At 41.8% G+C, this 18,787-nt stretch overlaps 1 protein-coding gene across 2 annotated transcripts in view; it reads right to left on the bottom strand.

Annotated features, from left to right (window-relative positions):
- dcp2 (decapping mRNA 2) overlaps window positions 1–18,275 on the bottom strand; it is a 37,812-nt gene extending 19,537 nt beyond the window's left edge. Inside the window, exons 1-5 of one of the 2 annotated variants that reach the window (XM_048526120.2) lie at window positions 18,137–18,275; window positions 5,481–5,632; window positions 4,836–4,963; window positions 2,093–2,191; window positions 1,321–1,473 (exon numbers count right to left, since the gene is read on the bottom strand). In XM_048526120.2, coding sequence (XP_048382077.1) covers window positions 1,321–1,473; window positions 2,093–2,191; window positions 4,836–4,963; window positions 5,481–5,632; window positions 18,137–18,189 — 585 coding nt within the window. In that variant the 5' untranslated portion in view covers window positions 18,190–18,275. Of the gene's footprint in view, window positions 1–1,320; window positions 1,474–2,092; window positions 2,192–4,835; window positions 4,964–5,358; window positions 5,419–5,480; window positions 5,633–18,136 lie in introns of both variants that reach the window. The other variant, XM_048526136.2, reaches the window with a different exon arrangement.
- Window positions 18,276–18,787: the final 512 nt, after the last annotated feature.

Below are 18,787 nucleotides of genomic sequence, written 5' to 3' on the forward strand. Positions count from 1 at the left end.
TGACAGAAGGCAGAGAGTGGTTGTAGATGGTAAGTATTCTGCCTGGCGGTCAGTGCTGAGTGGTGTCCCGCAGGGCTCTGTTCTTGGGCCTCTGCTCTTTGTAGTTTTTATAAATGACTTGGATGAGGAGGTTGAGGGGTGGGTTAGTATGTTTGCTGATGACACAAAGGTTGGAGTTGCCGTTGACAGTATCGAGGGCTATTGCAGGATTCAGCGAGACATTGGCAGAATGCAGAGCTGGGTTGAGCACATGGAATAGTGTACCAGTGGTAGTCATGGAAGCAGAGTCATTAGTGACATTTAAGCAACTGCTGGACATGCATGTGGACAGCAGTGAATTGAGGGGAATGTAGGTGAGGTTATTTTAGTTTTGGATTAGGAATATTCCACGACACAACATCATGGCCCGAGGGGCCTGTACTGTTCTGTACTTTTCTATGTTCTAAAGGCATGGAGAAATTTTAAAAGATGAGAATTTTGAAATTAGCACACAGATACAGGACAAAGAAAATGGAATGTGAATAAATTTTAGGTTTTTGCTAAAAGCAAGCTGAAACTTGGAGGAAAAATGATACAGGAAAATCAAAAAGTACAGATCACATCAACCTTGAGTTGAAGCTAGATTACAAGGAGGAGGAGAGAGTAGAGAGGAAGTGAAAGGCAGGCATTTTGGTAATTGACCAAGGATAGCAAAGCAAGTTCAATTTGGTGATTAAATCCTGATCACTTGCATTAGTTTTGTGAAATATGCATCTCAATTTTTTATTTATTCATGGAATGACAGTATCGCTGCTAAGGTCAGCATTTATTGCCCATTCCTAATTACCCAGAGGGCAATTAAGAATCAACTAATCATTCTGCTGTGGAACTAGAGTCACATGTAAGTCAGACTAGCTCAGGGTGGCAGATTTAACTCCCTAAAAAGGACATTGCTGGATTAGGCGATTGTCATAACCAGTGTGGTGTATATGGTGCCATTAAGCTAGCCTCGTCCTTAATGCAGATTTTGTATCATTCAAATTTCACAACAGCCATTGTAGAATTTGAACCTGTATCCCCAGAATATTAGTTTATGCCCAGGATTACTAATCCGGTGATAATGACCATTATGCCATCAACACCCTTAAATAAAATAAAACATGATTCAATCAGTTACTGTAAGGCAACTTAGATTACAAGAGACCAAAAGAGATATTCTCTTCAATGTAACAAAGCAGTCTTACAACTCCATTGCACTGAATTACTCCTTGACAAAGTTTCTGGGTTGTCTTTAAAAATACAAAAAAGCAAGACTGATCTCCCAAATCAAACGTTTTATACCCGTATTTCTCTTCTTGTTTTAGGGTTAAATTTAGTATCCTTTGGAACACCTGGGATGATATACAGTCGAGCTAACTGATCATTGATTCTCTGTTCAATGAAGTCATCTTTACAAATACGATCTCTTATGTCAAACCCAGTTTCTTCAAGAACCTTAAAAAAAACATAAAACTTATCACAGAATGCTAAATACACATAAAATAAAACCAAGTATGCAGAGTTAATCAAATTCCATACAATTCTATGCTAATTACATTTGAAAATTATTTTATATTTGTATTCATCAACTGAAGAGTGGCAGCACATCAGAGCAACTCTCTATAGTAACATGCCCCACTCATCTCTGAACAGCTATGGTGGTGGTGGTGGCATGTTGGAGATTGACCAGGTTTTTCTTTTAAAACCAAAAGGAAAGTGGAGAGATGCTCTATAAATTAACATGCCAAACAAATTTAAAATATCATCAAGATATTTGCTAGTGTAGAAATTCAAGTCTTTTCCAAATCCTACATGGAATACTTAAAACTTAACACATTTACACTTGTAACATGAGGATAAAAAGTTTAAATGTTACACACTAGATTCTGTGTTGCCAATTGGCACCTCAGGTGAAAGCCTGTCCAAATGCTCTAAAACATTTTAGAAGTAACAAAGTCACTTTTTTTTAAAAATTACTGAGAATAAATAACATATTTACATAAAAATTGATATTTATCCAAACATATTTATCCAAATAAAAATTGATTTGAAAAGACACACATCAATGCCTTACCTCCCTCACAGCACAGTCATGTGGGGCCTCCTCTTTATTCACTTTACCCTTTGGAAATCCCCAACCAGACTTTGCCAAATAACCCTGAACAAGAAGTACCTATTTAAATAGGAACAGGAACAATTTTTACATTGCCGTTTGCTTAGATTTGAACTTTCTAAATACAATATTATTTTTGTTTTATTAGCACTAGGAAAGACAAGGGAGTCAATTTAAGGATTTACGGGAGCAACATCCTTTTTTTGCATCTCTGCAGTGGTAGTCATGGAAGCGGAGTCATTAGTGACATTTAAGTGACTGCTGGACACACACACGGACAGCAGTGAATTGAGGGGAATGTTGTTTTATTTCATTGTTGTCACCGAGTCTTTCTTCTTAACTAATCATCACTAGAAAATCATTTGCAATGGCTCCTCTCTTCCTGCTCTTGCACCACCACTTCTGGTGTGCTAGACCCCTATTTTTCACCTGTATGTTGCCCCTTAGAAACATCACCAAAAGAAACTACATTAAGCTTTTATAATATGTTGACCACAACTAGCTCTACATCACCTCCACCTCCGTCAACTCCTCCTCTGAGGTAATTATTAAATTGCTCATGGAAGCAATTTCTTCCAAATAAATATTGGAAGGACTGAAAGCATTGCTTTTGGTCTCCTCCAAACGCTGTTCCCTCTCTACCATCCTTCTTCCTGGTAGTAATCTGAGATTAATCAAAGTTGTTTTGCAACCTTGAGTCATTTCTGATCCTAAAATAAGTTTCTGGCTTCATATTTGTTGTTTCAAATCCACCATATCCACCCCTCCAATATCGCTAGAGTTTGCCTGCTTTAGCTGACTGTTATATCATGCAGTGAATTCTACTTGTGAAAATTCTTATTTCTGTCCATTTGTCTTATTTCATCTTATTTTATTTCAACATCATGGCAATGTAGTGCTATAAACCTACAACAGGAAGTACTGACCAAAAATTTCATTGTTAATTACATTTCCAGTTCCCATTTACTTCATTTCACAGATGAATCTTCTAATTGATTGTCAATTAAATATACAAACGTGACTGGCAGACATGTAGTTATTCACAGATAGCTTCTCTTCTGGGATCGAAATTGTTGTGCTTTATTCAGCCAAGGTTACACTTTCCCCAATTTGTCTTACGGTAAGATCTTAATGCTGTTTTCATGAAACTTTTGATTATGTGCAAAATTTAGGTTTTATTGCTCTGTAGTTAACAGAACATGACCAATTTTTATGTACCTAGTTAGACACGTTTTCCACCTTACAGGTTAAGAGGCGGCAGGCAGGTTATTGAAGAGGGAGCAGTGGGTATACCAATATTAACACAGGCCTAACGTTCTACAGAACCAAGCGAAAGCTCGACGGCAAACGGTAAAATCAAAAATCAGTTAAGAAAAGTTCTGTATTAAAAGCTGATTTAAATGATAATTGGATTAAGACTTAACCAGTTCATTAATGTCATTTAGGGAGGGAAAACTGGTGTCCTTCTCTGGTCTGGCTACATGTGTCTCCACACCCACTGCAGTGTAACTGACTCTACTCTTAAAGAGAAAGTAAAGCTTCCTCTACACTGTCTCCAGTCACTCCCAGGTCAAGAACAGCACAGTGTATTTGACTCTAAATTGGCCTAGCAAGCCATTCAGTTCAGGACAATTAGGGATATAAATATGAGCCTGTTTAGCGATGCCGACATCCGACTAAAAGAAAGCAAGAAAACCCTAATTTATCAATATCCACAAGGCAGCAGTGATACCCTTTCAGGAATAGTCCTATAAGTACAGGTCGCAGTGCAGCTTGTTTATCTATTTATTTGTCAGGAATAAGCACAACTGCACTAGAATCAGTGGTTAACTCAAGGGGCTCGAGTGGTGCAGTGGTAGTGTCCCTACCTGTAGGCCAGGAGGCATTTCTTTGAACATTATTAATTCTGCTTCGAAGACAGTTTCTGGTAGGGCTTTCCAACTGTAAAAACATTTGTATTTTCACAACACATCCTCTATGGCCCCATTGATTTCTTGGACCCAGTTATAAAGCAGTATGAGTGAAGCATGCATTCGTATGGCAAAAAAAAATTGAGGCTGACAACTAATGATAGTCTAGCATGTCTTTTCTGAAAGGAGTTAGGGACTCTTCTACCCCAAGTGGGTGTAGATGCTTAATCTTTGGGACAGAAAAAAATTGAGTTACCTTCTACATTGTAATTTATTCTTGCTGATTCTCTAAGGATTAATGACACACATTTAAAGATTTTGGCAAAAAAATCCAAGGGGAATACAAGGAAGAACTTCCTTTAGGCAGCAATTAATGCCTAAAAGGGTGATGAACAAGAAATAATAAATTATTGAGAAAGGAAATTTTTTAAGGTAAGTTTTAAGGAAACAAATTTACAGGGCTAGGGACCAAGTGAGCAAACAAGACTTGTCAAGATTGCAGGTGCCCTGCGAAGCATCAACTTGATGGGTTAAACAGTTCATTTTCTCTACCATAAATGACTCCATGTTCCTGTTCATAATCTTAAATTTAAAAAGCCTTCCAGTGACAGATTTAGTGGCTTAGCATAACATTTCATCTTTTTAACATCATCTGTCTTCCTTATCAATTGGCAAAGACCTGACGTTTATTTCATGTTACATCAATCTAGACTTGTGCACAGATGTGAACGTCTTTAACATTTCCCCAAAAATGAAATCTGGTACTGCAGAAGCCACTCCAACTTATGACTTACATTTTCCAGTGTTTCATCTAATATAATTGCACCATATGTTGGGACTCCCATCTTGTATTCCTTCCATTCATCTAAAATCTTTTCCACGTCATCTCCTTTCCGAAGTAAAAATGAACAATGATTGAAGAGTGCAACACCAGTTAAGGAATAAGCAACATTTTGGCAACAATAGTTAAGGGATAAACAACATTTTAGCTCCATGACTTTCAACCAACAGATTTTCTTGCCATGTAGAATGGATTTGAATCCAGAAGGCATCAGACTCCAAAAGTGACAAAACAGTCACAAGAGGAAAGATCAGTTAAATTGAGCAATGATTAGAAGATTCTCAGGGTGACTTTTAAAAGCTGGATTTGAATTGAAAATAAGTATGAAGTTTGGGGTGGGGGTGGGGCGCGCGGGGGCGCTCGGGGGGTGGAGGAGGAGGAGAACGGAGCTTTCCACAGTTTTGAAGTCCCAGAAAAGAAAGAACTGAGCGCAACAAAAAAAGTGTGCAAAGCAGATCTTACTATCAAAAACTAACCTGCTATTTCCAAAGGCTGCAATATATTGCTACTCATCTAGTGATCACTTCACGACATGTCTGCAAGGAAAAATATTTTGCAGATGTTAACAAAATCTATCCCATATGCAGTTAAAGGATATCTGATTTGGCAAAATCTCTTATCCCACACTGAGGCAATCCTGGTGTGTTCTGCAAGTAGAAGTCCAAGTAAAACCAATGGGCCAGCTCAATCTGAAAGCACACTCTGATAGCATTGTCTCTTTCTTCACTTGGAATGTGCAAAATGAATCGGCTGTACAATAAATAAGCCACATTGTTACAACATTCAATTGTCAGTATCACTATCATGCATAAAAGGTTTCACAATGTTGTACAGCGATATGATGGAATATTCATCACATCATGCTATGAAGACACTGCAATAGGTTAAAGAGTAGGCTAGCTTGTGCTTTTAAAAAAAAGACAAGCTCTACAGATTATACAATATACACCATTCAAGCTAAGCACACTTCAAGGAAAGCATAGAGCTGGATGAACACAGCAGGCCAAACAGCATTATAGGAGCAGGAAGGCTGATGTTTCAGCGTTAGACCCTTCTTCAGAAATGGAGGAGGGGAAGGGGGTTCTGAAATAAATAGGGAGAGAGGGGGAGGCGGATAGAAAATGGAGGAGAAGATAGGTGGAGAGGAGACAGACCGGTCAAAGAGGCAGGGATGGAGCCAATAAAGGTGAGTGTAGGTGGGGAGGTAGGGAGGGGATAGGTCACTCCAGGGAGGACAGACAGGTCAAGGGGGTGGGATGAGGTGGGACCTGAGGTACGAGGAGAGGATAGGTGAAAGGACAAGTTAGGGAGGCAGGGATGAGCTGGGCTGGTTTTGGGATGCGGGGGAGGGGGGGGGGGTTGGATTTTGAAGCTTGTGAAGTCCGCATTGATACCATTGGGCTGCAGGGTTCCCAAGTGGAATAAGAGTTGTTGTTCCTGCAACCTTCAGGCAGCAAGGCTGTGGCACTGCAGGAGGCCTAGGATGGACATGTCAACTGCAGAATGGGAGGGGTTGTTGAAATGGCTTGTGACTGGGAGGTGCAGTTGTTTAGTGCGAACCGAGCAGAGGTGTTCTGCAAAGCGGTCCCCAAGCCTCCACTTGGTTTCCCCAATGTAGAGGAGGCCACAACGGGAACAGTGGATGCAGTATACCACACTAGCAGATGTGCAGGTGAACATCTGCTCAATGTGTAAAGTGTTCTTGGGGCCTGGGATGGGGGTGAGGGGGCAGGTGTAGCTCTTCCTGCAGTTGCAGGGAAAAGTGCTGGGTGTGGTGGGGCTGGAGGGCAGTGTGGACCGGACAAGGGAGTCACGGAGAGAGTGGTCCCTCCGGAAAGCAGATAAGGGTGGGAAGGGAAAAATGTCTTTGGTGGTGCGGATGGATTCCAGATGGTGGAAGTGTCGGAGGATGGTGAGTTGGATCCAGAGGTTGGTGGTGGTATGCGAGGACGAAGGGGATTCTGTTTTAGTTTTTTTTAAATTGCAGGGAGTGGGTGAAAGGTACGAGTTGTGGGAAATGCAGGAGACACGGCGGAGGGCGTTCTCGACTACTGGGGTGGGGGTGGTGGGGGGGTGCAGTCCTTGAAAAACGAGGACACCCGAGATGTATGGGAGTGGAATGCCTCAGCCTGGGAGCAGATTTGGCGGAGGCAAAAGGAAAAGGAATTGGGAATAGCGGACTGCATTTTTGCAGGAAGGTGGGTGGGATGGAGTATTGCTTTTGATCTCTTCACAATTTTCTCATGTTCAAAAGGTTGTTATTTTCCTAATAATATAAACGAGCTCCAAATAATATACCATCACTAAGATGGTGCAAATTTTAATACAGCAAGCAAAGATACCAATTAGAAGAAACCCTGTTTTGTTCAGAACTTTGTGGATAATTATCCAAATACACGTAAAAGCACAAATACTCACTACTTGCTCCACAACAACAGCTTTATGACCAAAGTTCAATGCCGTCAATGAAAATGGAGCAACATTATTCCTTTTTCTCACGCCCCCCCCATAAAATGCTCCAAAACAAAATGGTCGTGATGCAAGAATAAAAACGTTTGTTTGCTGCCAGGCAATCAGTATGCATAAAATCGCTCTTTTCCCGACTGGCAGAGCATGACAAATGGGGTCTTGAAGGAGTCTGTGCTGGGACCTCTTTACTCCCCACAATTTATAATAACTTTGTGGAGGTGAAGGAATAGTTTTTGTACTGTCAGGCAATAATGATAGGTGACAAAGAATATTGTGAAAAATCCAATGCCGAGTGGTTTTAATTGGTAGACTGTTATTCCAGAGACACTGGAAATGATCTGGGGACCCGTGTTCAAAGCTCATCATGTCAGACATTGGAATTTAGATTCAAGTAGAAATCTGGAATTAAAGAGAGTCCAATGAAGACTGTGACACCAACAATGTCAATTTGTTGGAAAAACCCATTGATTCACTAACATCATTAACAGGAAGGAGACTGCCATTATTATTTGATCTAGTCTACATGCAATTTCAGATCCACAGCACTGTGGTTGACTCTTGGCTCCCAATTAGGCAGGTATAGCAAGTAATTAAGAAAACTAAGGATGCCATGTTTCAGTTATACAGGGCAACGGGGAGACTATCTCAAATGTCATCTGCAGTTTTGATCTCCTTATTTAAAAGATGTTGGTTCAGAGGATGTTTGAGATTGATAACAGGCTTTTGTCTACTAGAGTCTAGCACAGCAAGAGAGATTTCATTCAACTTTATCAGATCCCGAATGGCCTTGACAAGTAGATGTCAAAATGGATGTTTCTTCTTGTGGGCAAACACAGAAGTAGGGGTTACTGTTTTAAAATTAAGGACTGCCTTTATTGTACAGAGACAAAGAAACTTCCTATGTCTCAACAACTTGTGCAATTTTGTAACTCTCCACTTCAAAAGATGGAGATGGGCCACTGAATATCTTCAAGGCAAAGGATGTTGATTTCAATACCTATCAAGAATCTAAAGTCTGCCCCAAGCTTCAGTGCATCCTTCAGCACGTAGTCCTGGAACTTTATAGATGCCGGTTTGCAACACTCCACTGAACTCAACTCTTTGCACTGGAAGACTGACAAATTTTGAATGGATCAAAGAACATCTTTTACCACATTGGTAGTCCTCTAGGCGCAGATGTGCATCCTGGGGAACAGACCATAGAGCAGAGATTCCTGAATTACACAGCTGCTCGAGATGAACTTCGGCAAAAACCACTGCATCTCTCTCTAGACCTGCTTTGCAGAGGCACATTCAGAAGGAGATGTGTAACCATCTCTACAGCAATACCGACACTTTGAGGGCAGCGTGTGGTGGTGGGCAGGGTCTGAACGTGCATGAAGGGATCTTACACTGCTTAGCTGGTGGTGAGAACAGCAATGTCTTGGTGCTTGTTGGGAAGTTCTGGTGATGAGGCATTCTGCCCTATGACTTAGACAGTCTGCTCAAGGAAACAACCTGACAGGATCCACCCTCTCTTTTTCTCACAAGGTCTTGAGGATGCTACGTGCTGACCATTGCCTGATGGACTTGTGGTCAAAGGCGTTTTCTTTCACAAACTTCTCCATGAGGGACAGGTGATATGGAACAGTCCAGCTACTTGCAGCATTCCCAGCAACAAGGGTAAGCCCATCCTTCGTAACTCCAGGGTCAGGTAGAATTTCAGTATGTAGCGACACTTGGTGTTTGCAGTCCAAGGGTCTATGCAAAGTTTGGCATAGCTACTCACAAAAGCTGGCCATCGAGATGAGGCGGGTATTGGTTACATTCTTCACTCCTTTGTCTACAGCTTTTTACATGGTGTCCAGATCCAGTCCATCTTTGACCTCCAGATGAAGTAGAAGATGGCTCAGGTGACTGGAGTGATGCAGGCTTGGGGAATATGCCAGACCCATGCCACACGCAACAAAGCAGAATAGCTCACACCCGATGACCAGGTGTTTACCTGCAGTAGAGAGTGCTCTCATCTACATAGTTTCTGCTTCATCTTGGCAACACGTTCCTCTCAAGTATAGACACACGCCCCAGCCGTCCTAACCACCTACCCAGCACCTTCAGGTAATCTGTCTTGATGGTGAAGGGTATAAAGGACGTAGCCTTGTTCTTGGTTTGATTTACCTTGGAGGATCGGAGAAGAAAATGGCAATGTCATCCGTGTAGAAGGCGGCTTTGATCAGCAGGCCTCCTCTACCTGGAATAGATACCCTTCTCAGGCTCATATCCTCTTTGATGGATTCACGAAAAGAGTTTATACAACAGACAAACAAGGCAGGACAGAGTGGACAGGCCTTCCGACTGGGAAGCTTTCAGATTTCCATCCACTGATTGAGACTGCACTACTGATGTTGGTGTAGTGCAGTCGTATCCAAGTGCAGAATAAAATAGATTTGCGACGTCATCTCAATCTGACATCCTGAGGATTGGCCAATCTTTTTATGCAGACTGAATGACAGACAGTCCATGGATAGCACAGCCTCCAGGTCATTCCTGTCCTCTGTCACAGAGGTGCCTTAGATGACAGCACATGGTAGAGGTTGGACCAGCCGTTATTTCTAATGAGCTAAGCAAGGCCTCAAACCCTGTGAAAAGCCCATTTTGGACAGCACATCCCTGATATAGGTGTGCAATATCCTGTCAAATGCCTTCACCTCATCCAGGCTGATGAAATAGCTATCCATCCCACTGTCCTGCACGTAGGTGAACGTGTCCCAAAAGAAAACAGGAATCTGAGATGGTCCTGCCCAGTACAGCACAGGTTTGGTTGGCGTGAACCACTGATCCGACAGCAGCCCTGACTTGGTTGGCACTGACCTTAAGACATTATTTTGTAATCCACATTCAATCGTGACATTGGTCGCCAATTTCTAATTTCTTCCCTCTCCTACTTCTGCATGTATGAGGGTGATGATACATTGCCTCATGGATTCACACATGCTACCTGCTAGAAACATACTATCATACACGGCCAGCATACCCTGGCCTATCAAGTCTCTCAGAGCTGAATAAATCCCTGCCAGTAAGCCATCACCTCCAAGGAGTTTTATTCTTTTCACAGGGTTTGAGGCCTTGCTTAGCTCATCCAGAAATAACGGCTGGTCCAACCTCTACCATGTGCTGTCATCTACGACCTCTGTGACAGAGGATAGGAGTGACCTGGAGGCTGTGCTATCTGTGGACTGTTTGTCATTTAGTCTGCATAAAAAGATTGGCCAATCCTCAGGATGTCAGATTGAGATGACATTGCAAATCTATTTTACGCCTGCAGGCTGCTGATCACAATGCCTACATTTGAGGCAGGTTAGCATTTTTAATCAACAAAGGAACCATTTTACAAAGTGGTGTTAGTTCTTCCAGTTCCAGTTCTCTTCATTCTGGTCATGTTATATCACATGGTAGCCTTTTTGGTTTAAGGCAGTCTCATCAATTATGCCTCCAGCATTGTGTTAAATAGCACCTCAGACATTCTTTGGCATTTACAGGGACACAGTACAGAAACAGACCCTTCAGTCCAACTCATCTATGTCAACCAATGCTTCCCAAGCTAACCTAGTCCCATATCGCTCTAAACTTTCCTATTCATGTACCCATCCAAATGTCCAAAGAATACCTGCATATACCACTTACTCTAGCAGTTCATTCCACATATGAACTACCCAGTGTGGAAAAAGTTGCCCCTCAGGTCCCTTTTAAATCTTTCTCTTCTCGCTTCAAAAACAAAAATGCCCTTAGTTTTGAACTCCCTCACCCTATGGAAAACAGCTTTGGTATTCACCTTATCTCAGCCCCTCAAAATTTTGTAAGCCTCTAGAAGGTCTCCTCTCAACCTCCTACACTTTAGATTAGATTCCCTATAGTGTGAAAACAGGCCCTTCGGCCCAACAAGTCCACACCGCCACTTGCAGCATCCCACCCAGACCCATCCCCCTATAACCCACACACCCCTGAACACTACGGGCAATTTAGCATGGCTGATCCACCTAGCCTGCACATCTTTGGACTGTGGGAGGAAACCGGAGCACCCGGAGGAAATCCACGCAGACATGGGGAGAATGTGCAAACTCTGCACCGACAGTTACCCAAGGCTGGAATCGAACTCGGGTCCCTGGCATTGAGAGGTTGCAGTGCTAACCACTGAGCCACCGTGCCGCCCCTTCAATGAAAAAAAGTCCCAGCCTATCCAGCTTCCCCTTACAACTCAAACCCTCCAGTCCCAGCCATGTATTTGTTCACTTTTGAAGCCCTCAGGAAACAATCTATTTAAGAAAAGAAGCTTGTGTCTTCTGCAAAGTATTCAAGTAAGAAAAGACATGGGTGATGAGGAGCAGGACTAGCTGCAGCATAGTAAAGATTTAGATGGGAACTAAAATAACATGTTGATGGACAGTCCACAAGCCTGAAAACTCAATTTAGAGTCAACTAATAAAGAATGGGAAAAGTTCAGTTCAGCTTCAGACACTTTTGTGCACGTTGAAACTTAGAGCTTAGTGTCATCTGCATTGAAATAATACTCGAACATCCTCGCAAGCAAAAGATAAACAACTAAGGTTCCTCACAGCTGGTCCTTAAGCTTTGCTGTAAAATACAGACACGTGAAACATATACATGAAGAATGAATACCACAAGGTGCCGGAGGATACCTACCAACCATGGAAGCATACATAAACATCACATATTGATACAAGAGGAGTTGACAAAAGAAAAGGACTGTTGAACTTTATAAAAGTAATACTTTAAATTTAGACAAAAATCTTCAAAAACATTCCACAAATAAAGTAGATTCAAAAAATACATTAAGACATCATCTTCCAAAAATCAATGTAACCTCATGTGGTTATTTTGAACGTCATTTCCGCTCCTCAACTATCCAATTCCACTAATTACAACAGGTTCCCTGGTCATAGAATTTAGAAGCCAAGAACATGGCCCGAGTGTTCCCAGGAATAACTGTTTTCTTGTTCTTTGTAGCAAGAAATCTTGGAAGTTTAAAACAACCCACTTTATTAGGATCCAGTGGGTGATCCATACTAACTTTTCACAAAGGAATGAAGTACTGTTGGGAAGTTTTGAATGCATCTTGCCATCCAGACAAAATGTTCAGTAAATATTTTTATTCTTTAGCCGATTTTGGAACGATAGTATCATAAATAACAAGATGACAATACAAAATTGTTCCTTCAGTTCTGAGGAAGAGTCACTGGTCCTGAAGCATCAACTCTGTTTTTGTTCCTGATAATGAGAATTGGCCTTATTAAATGAAACTCCCAGTCTGTGCCTGGAGAAAAAAAACCCCAAAAGGTCCATGAACAGATTTTCATCAACTAAACTATTTAGAAAGTACATGTTTAATATTTTAACTTTTGTATATCATAAACCCTAGGTTTGGTTTTGGTTTTAGACTACAAACCTGCTAAATATGATACGTTTTATCATTCAACAAATGAAAAGTATTGTGGATGACATGTAAATTGCAGGGTGCATTTTAATGTAATTGGGTTTGGACTAAGACTCTCTTCTACTCAAGAGAACTGCCCAGTTACAGATCTAACTGCCACAGTATTACAACTAATTATAAATGCATTAATAACAAGTACTGAAATGAAAGCATTTACAAATTTAAATCACTTCTCTTTCACCGACGTTTTTTTGGAAATGACGAACCTGCAATGCCTAGAACCTACAGTTCACTTCAAGGACCGAATCCCTACAAATCTTGGTCTACCAAATATTTTGAATAATTTAATAGCCAAGTCATACAGCAGGACTAATCATTATATAATACTGTGAAAGTACACTATCAAGGTAACATTAATTATCATAGTTAGTTTTGTTCTCACTTGAGGTTCACAATAGCACTTGGCCTAAGTGCAGTCTCTCCCTACAAAACCTCTCAGCAGTGCTGCACATGAAGGAGGTGGTGGCCTAGTTGTATTATTGCTAGATGGTTAATCCGGACACTCCAGTAACACACTGGAGATCTGGGTTTAAATCCCACCGTGGCAATTGGTGGAACCTGAATTCAATAAATATCTGGAATTAAGAGTCTAATGATGACCATTAATCCATTGTCAATTATCAGAAGAAACCCATCTGGTTCACTAATGTCCTTTAGGGAAAGAAACTGCCATCCTTACCTGGTCTGGCCTTCATGTGACTCCAGACCCACAGCAATATGGCTGACTCTGAACTGCCCTCTGGGCAATTAGGGATGGACAATAAATGCTGCCTGGTCAGTGACACTCTCATCCCGCTAATGAACAAAAAAAACCCCACAGTACACACCTCAGAAAATGTAATAGTTTGGGGAGGGTATAACAGATGCACCATGCCTTAAAAACTAGACATGTTTAAGGAAAAATCTAGTTAACAAATAAAGCAAGAGGTTATGCTGATACAGTTTTCTCTGGAACAATAAACATCAGGAAGGACCTCTTGAGCTGAATGGCCTGTTTCAAAGCTGTATATCAAAAAGCACAAGTGATGTAGGTGCAAGCAGCACTTGCATAGCAATAACCTGTTCAGTATTGATCAGTTTGAGTTCCACCAGAATCACTCAGCTCCTGATCTCAGCCTTGATTTCAAACAGGTAAAAGAACTGAACTCCAGAGGGGAGGAGAGAGTGACTGTTCTTAACATCAAGGCCACTTTTGACATCAAGGAACCAAAACAAAGGGCACGTCAATGAGAATCAGGGGACTGTCTCTATTGTTGAAGTCAAAGCACAAAAGATGGTTACAGTTTTTGCAGGTCAACTCAACACAACTCCAGGACACCTCAGTGGGGGTTCCACAGGGTTGCATCCTTGGCCCAAACATTTTCAGCTGCTTCATATATGACCTTCTCTCCACAAGGTCAGAAGTGAGTATGTTTGTTGACAATTGCATGATGTTCGGAATTAGCACTCCTCAGACGCTGAAGCTACACACCTGTCCAAATGCAACAAGATCTGCACAATATTCAGGTCTGGACTAGCAAATAACTTTGGTGTCACAATAATGCCAGAGCCAATGATCATCTCCAACAAGAGAGAATCCAACTAGTGCTGTTGACCTTGAATGGCATTCTGATGCCAATCCCCCACTACCAATATCCTAGGTTTACCACTGACCAGAATTAGAATTAGACTAACCACAGAAATACTATGTGGACAACAGCTGGTCAAGGCTAGGAACCCTGAAGTGAATAACTCACTCTCATTTCCTAAAGCCTGTCCACCAGCCAGAAGGCATAAGTCAGGAATATAGAATCCCCAGAGTGTGAAAGCAGGCCATTCAGCCCATCAAGTCAACACCGACCCTCCAAAACAGCATCCCACCAAACCCAAAACTCCAAAGTCAAGCCTTCAGACAGTCCTTGTAGAGCTAGCCTTGACCATCATGAGGACACAGGAATGGTCATTGATGAAGCAGCTCAAGCTCGTTGGGCCTTGGAGTCTCTATAGGTACTTCTGCACAGATGACCTGCAGTTGCAATGATTGACCTCTAACAATCATTGCTTAAAAAGAAAGCTTTAAAAAAAAAAGCGGCTTGCTAGACTTGTACAGAAGCAAAAAGCCACTCAGAAGTGTATAATGACTGCACTTCCCAGACTGCATCTACACACACGTGGACTGGTCAACAGACAGAAAAGTAATGTCGGTCTACATGCTATTATATCAGTGACCAGTTCTGCACAACACGAACTGACAAAATGGTTCGATGAGTTGCAACAACCAGTTTTATCCAAATTTTCCACATACACAATGAGACACTCATTCACATTTTCAGACATTCATATCAATAACAATGCAATATTTAGAAGCTCATTTGACACTTCTACTCTTCTCACCAAGGTACCACCCAAGGAGGCTACGGACATTTATACTGCAGCACTATACCATTGTGAACTGGACCCACGACCATTATGTGAATTAATTGAACTTATGAACTCAGCAAATAGCTACAGGTGACTTCAATCTTAACACCCTTCTACCCAAACAGATGGTATTTCTATCAGATCACCACAATCCCAGATCTCTCAAACATCTTTGGTCAAACTCATGAGAAACATTTCTTCAATGGGATGAAGCCAAACCTCGTGTCCTTTGATTACTTTCCATATATAGGATAATACCTTTGCCATATCTGAATTACAGCTAAACATAGGAATTTCCTTATATGTCCAAATAAGTTAGATCCTGTGCACAAATTCACATTTGTAATGGAGTTCCTTTTCCACAATGTCCTTGTCAAGAATCCAGCTACTCCAGCTCAGCTAGGCTTCTCTACTACTGCCTATCACAAACCTATCTTCACAAATCAATATAGACCACTGGAAATTCCAAGCTCAAGTACTTTGTAAATAGGTCCCTTTTGTTCAGAGGTATACTGATCATACCTTTTCCCACTTGTATCATGCAAAATCATAATTAGGCCCAAGCTCATCACTTCTGGCCATGATCAGACTTTATTGGGTACCTAAAAGCTCTAAGCTACTACAGTGCAGTATCAACAAGTGACTTTTACCAGTAACTGCCATTAAGCCAAAGAAAATTCTGCCAATCATACAAATGAGTAATATGGTATATGGACTTCAGTTTCAGCATCTCAATATGCTAGGTGTGTAAGCAATATGTCCAATAACTGGCAGATTGTTTTAAATAGCTTGTCCTTTCAGCTGTCCACAACAACCAAGGTACTGACTATACCCAAACACCAGCTTCTACTTGCAGCAGAATGCCCAACTTTAGACGAGATTTTACAATCAAACAATATTTGCTATATAATCCTTAGTGTGCTAAGAATTTTGCTAATAATCAATCCAGAATTATCAGTATCACAGTTTTGCATACGTGCACATACAATAACATGCACTGTCAGTTCCAACATAGAAAGAGATGACAGCCATTCTTTGGTTTATTTCTCAGGGCATTGCTTTGATCACAATAAACTTGCCTTTTTTGAAATATAAGCAAAACAGAAGTTAACTGTCAGATGTCATAAACTGGTGCATTCTCCAAAGGCAATGTCATAACCAAAGACTGCTTATCAATGAATGAGCATTCTCTTATATACTATAAATGTTATTTTCCCTTTGCTTTGGGATTTCTTGCAAATTGACCAAGTGGGTAGAAGTTGAAAATGTGTCCTTTTTAAAGTAATCATACCCCAGCTAATCACATTATATATGAATGCCTTGGATGAGGGGACAAATGTAACATCTTAAAGGTTGCTCATGACACAAGTTGGGTGGGAGGGTGCACTGTGACAGAATAGGTAGGGTGAGTGGGCAAATGAATGGCAGATGCAGTATAATTTGGCTAAATGTGAGGTTATTCACTGTGGAAGCAAAAACAAGGTGTTAGATTAGTACCTGAATGGCTGTAAATTGGGAGAGAAGTGTGCAGTGGAACCTGGGTGTCCTTGTGTACCAGTTGCTGAAGGAAAGCATACAGGTCCAACAGGCAGGCAAATGGTACGTTGGCTTTCATTGTGAGAGGTTGAGTATAGGAGCAGGCACGTGTTGCAATTATGCAAGGCCTTAGTGAGGCCACACCTAGAATATTGTACGCCGTTCTGGTGTCCTTTTCTGAGGACAGGATGCTCTTGCTTTCAAGGAAATGCTGCAAAAGCTTATCAGGCTGAGTCCAGGGGTGGCAGGACTGATGTATGAGGAGAGACTGACTAAGTTAGGATTATTTTTGCTGGAGTTCAGACGAATGGGGAGGGATCCCATAGAGACTAATACAATTCTAACAAGATTGGACAAGGTAGATGCAGGGAGCATGTTTTCGATGGTGTGCATGTCCGCACCAGGGGAGTCACAGTCTGAGAATTCAGGATAGACCATTTAGGGTGGAAATGAGGAGACATTTCTTTACGCAAAGAGTGGTAAGCCTGTGAAATTCATTACACAGGAAGTAGTTGATGCCAATACATTGAAATGTATTCAAGAGGCAGCTAGGTATATCACTTGGGGCAAATGGGATCAAAAGCAAAGGGAAGAAAGCGGGATTAAGCTATGAGTTGGACGATCAACCATGAGCGTAATGAATGGCAGAGTATAGTCCAAAGGGCCGAATGACCCCTGCCGCTCCCATCTTTTATATTTTTCTGTTAAATCTGGGCAAGAAACAAAAACAGCAAGAATTTTTTAAAAAGTATTACATAGCTCTTCCCTTTTTTAATAAAAAAAATTGAGTGCATGTTAAACTCTATTAGGAATAAGGGATATCGTGAAAAAAATGTCACAGGGAAGCAAAAGATGAGTTGCCACCAGTTCCACCTCGGAAGTAACAAAACTATTTACTTTTAAACAACCCACACGAAACAACTGTGGCGCGTATCGTTTCAAAATATTTCTTGTAAACCTCAAGCCTTTAAAGTACTAATCGAAAGGTTCCTTCAGTCTGTTTCTTTAAAGCTACAGGTACTGTTGGCTTGTATTTCACTAAACAAAACGCATTACAAAATGTCCTCTCGCACAAGGTTTCACAATTCATTTTCGTAACCAGAATGAAAATCAGGATGGTTTCTTTCTCGCTTCCTCATTTCTGTAAAACAGCACCCATTGATTCACGAGCATTTCCTTCCTTTAAGTCGGATCCGACTCTAACTTTGGCCTTGGTCAGTCGGGTTCTTTGCTCCGAACGCGTTTCCTCCTCCTCGGCCCTCACTTCCTCCTTTACAGCCACCCTGTGCCTCACCGTGGGAGTTGGGGGGACTCTGTGTGAGTGAGTGTGTTTCCCAAGCTGCTAGCTGTATGTTTACCTGCACAGGTCGTCCAGCACCCCGGTTGGAATCTCCACTCTCTTGCCCTCCATAGCGCACACATGCCGCCACCACCGCGGCTGCTGCAGCTCAAGCCCGTCACCTCTTCCGGGAATCCGAACACCGCCATCCGCTCCATTCGAGCCGGCCTTTGTGACGTCGCCGCTGATTGACAGCCGCTAGAGCCGCCAGACAGCAATCGGCAAAACATTCACTGAGCTCTTTGGAGGGCACCTTCGAGCTGCAAGTGAGCGCAAACTATTTTCTCGCTTAAGTAAACCCTACGGAAATCAGGCGTCCTTCCAACTCTGGATTCCCACAGCTCACCATTAGCAGTCCGGGGCTGTGCGTGCACAAACTCAGATAAATATTCGCCACCTGAATTTCGCCGCCTTTTTCCACCACTTCCCCCTTCAAGGAGCACCTTAAAAGCCAAAAGCGAAATATTGCCAATGATAGAAATTTGAAATATTAAGAAAAGCACAAGGATCTTGAAAGGGCTTGACAATGGATGCTGACAGGATGCTTTCCCCAGTAGGGGAGTGTGGAAGTAGGGGACCCGGTTTGAAAATTAAGGGTGTTGTATTGTGGACTGAGGAAGATATCTTTCTTCTGAGGATCATTAGTCTGAGAAATTATCGTCCCAGAGAG

This window comes from Stegostoma tigrinum, chromosome 3 (assembly GCF_030684315.1).
Source record: "Stegostoma tigrinum isolate sSteTig4 chromosome 3, sSteTig4.hap1, whole genome shotgun sequence".
NCBI lineage: Eukaryota > Metazoa > Chordata > Chondrichthyes > Orectolobiformes > Stegostomatidae > Stegostoma > Stegostoma tigrinum.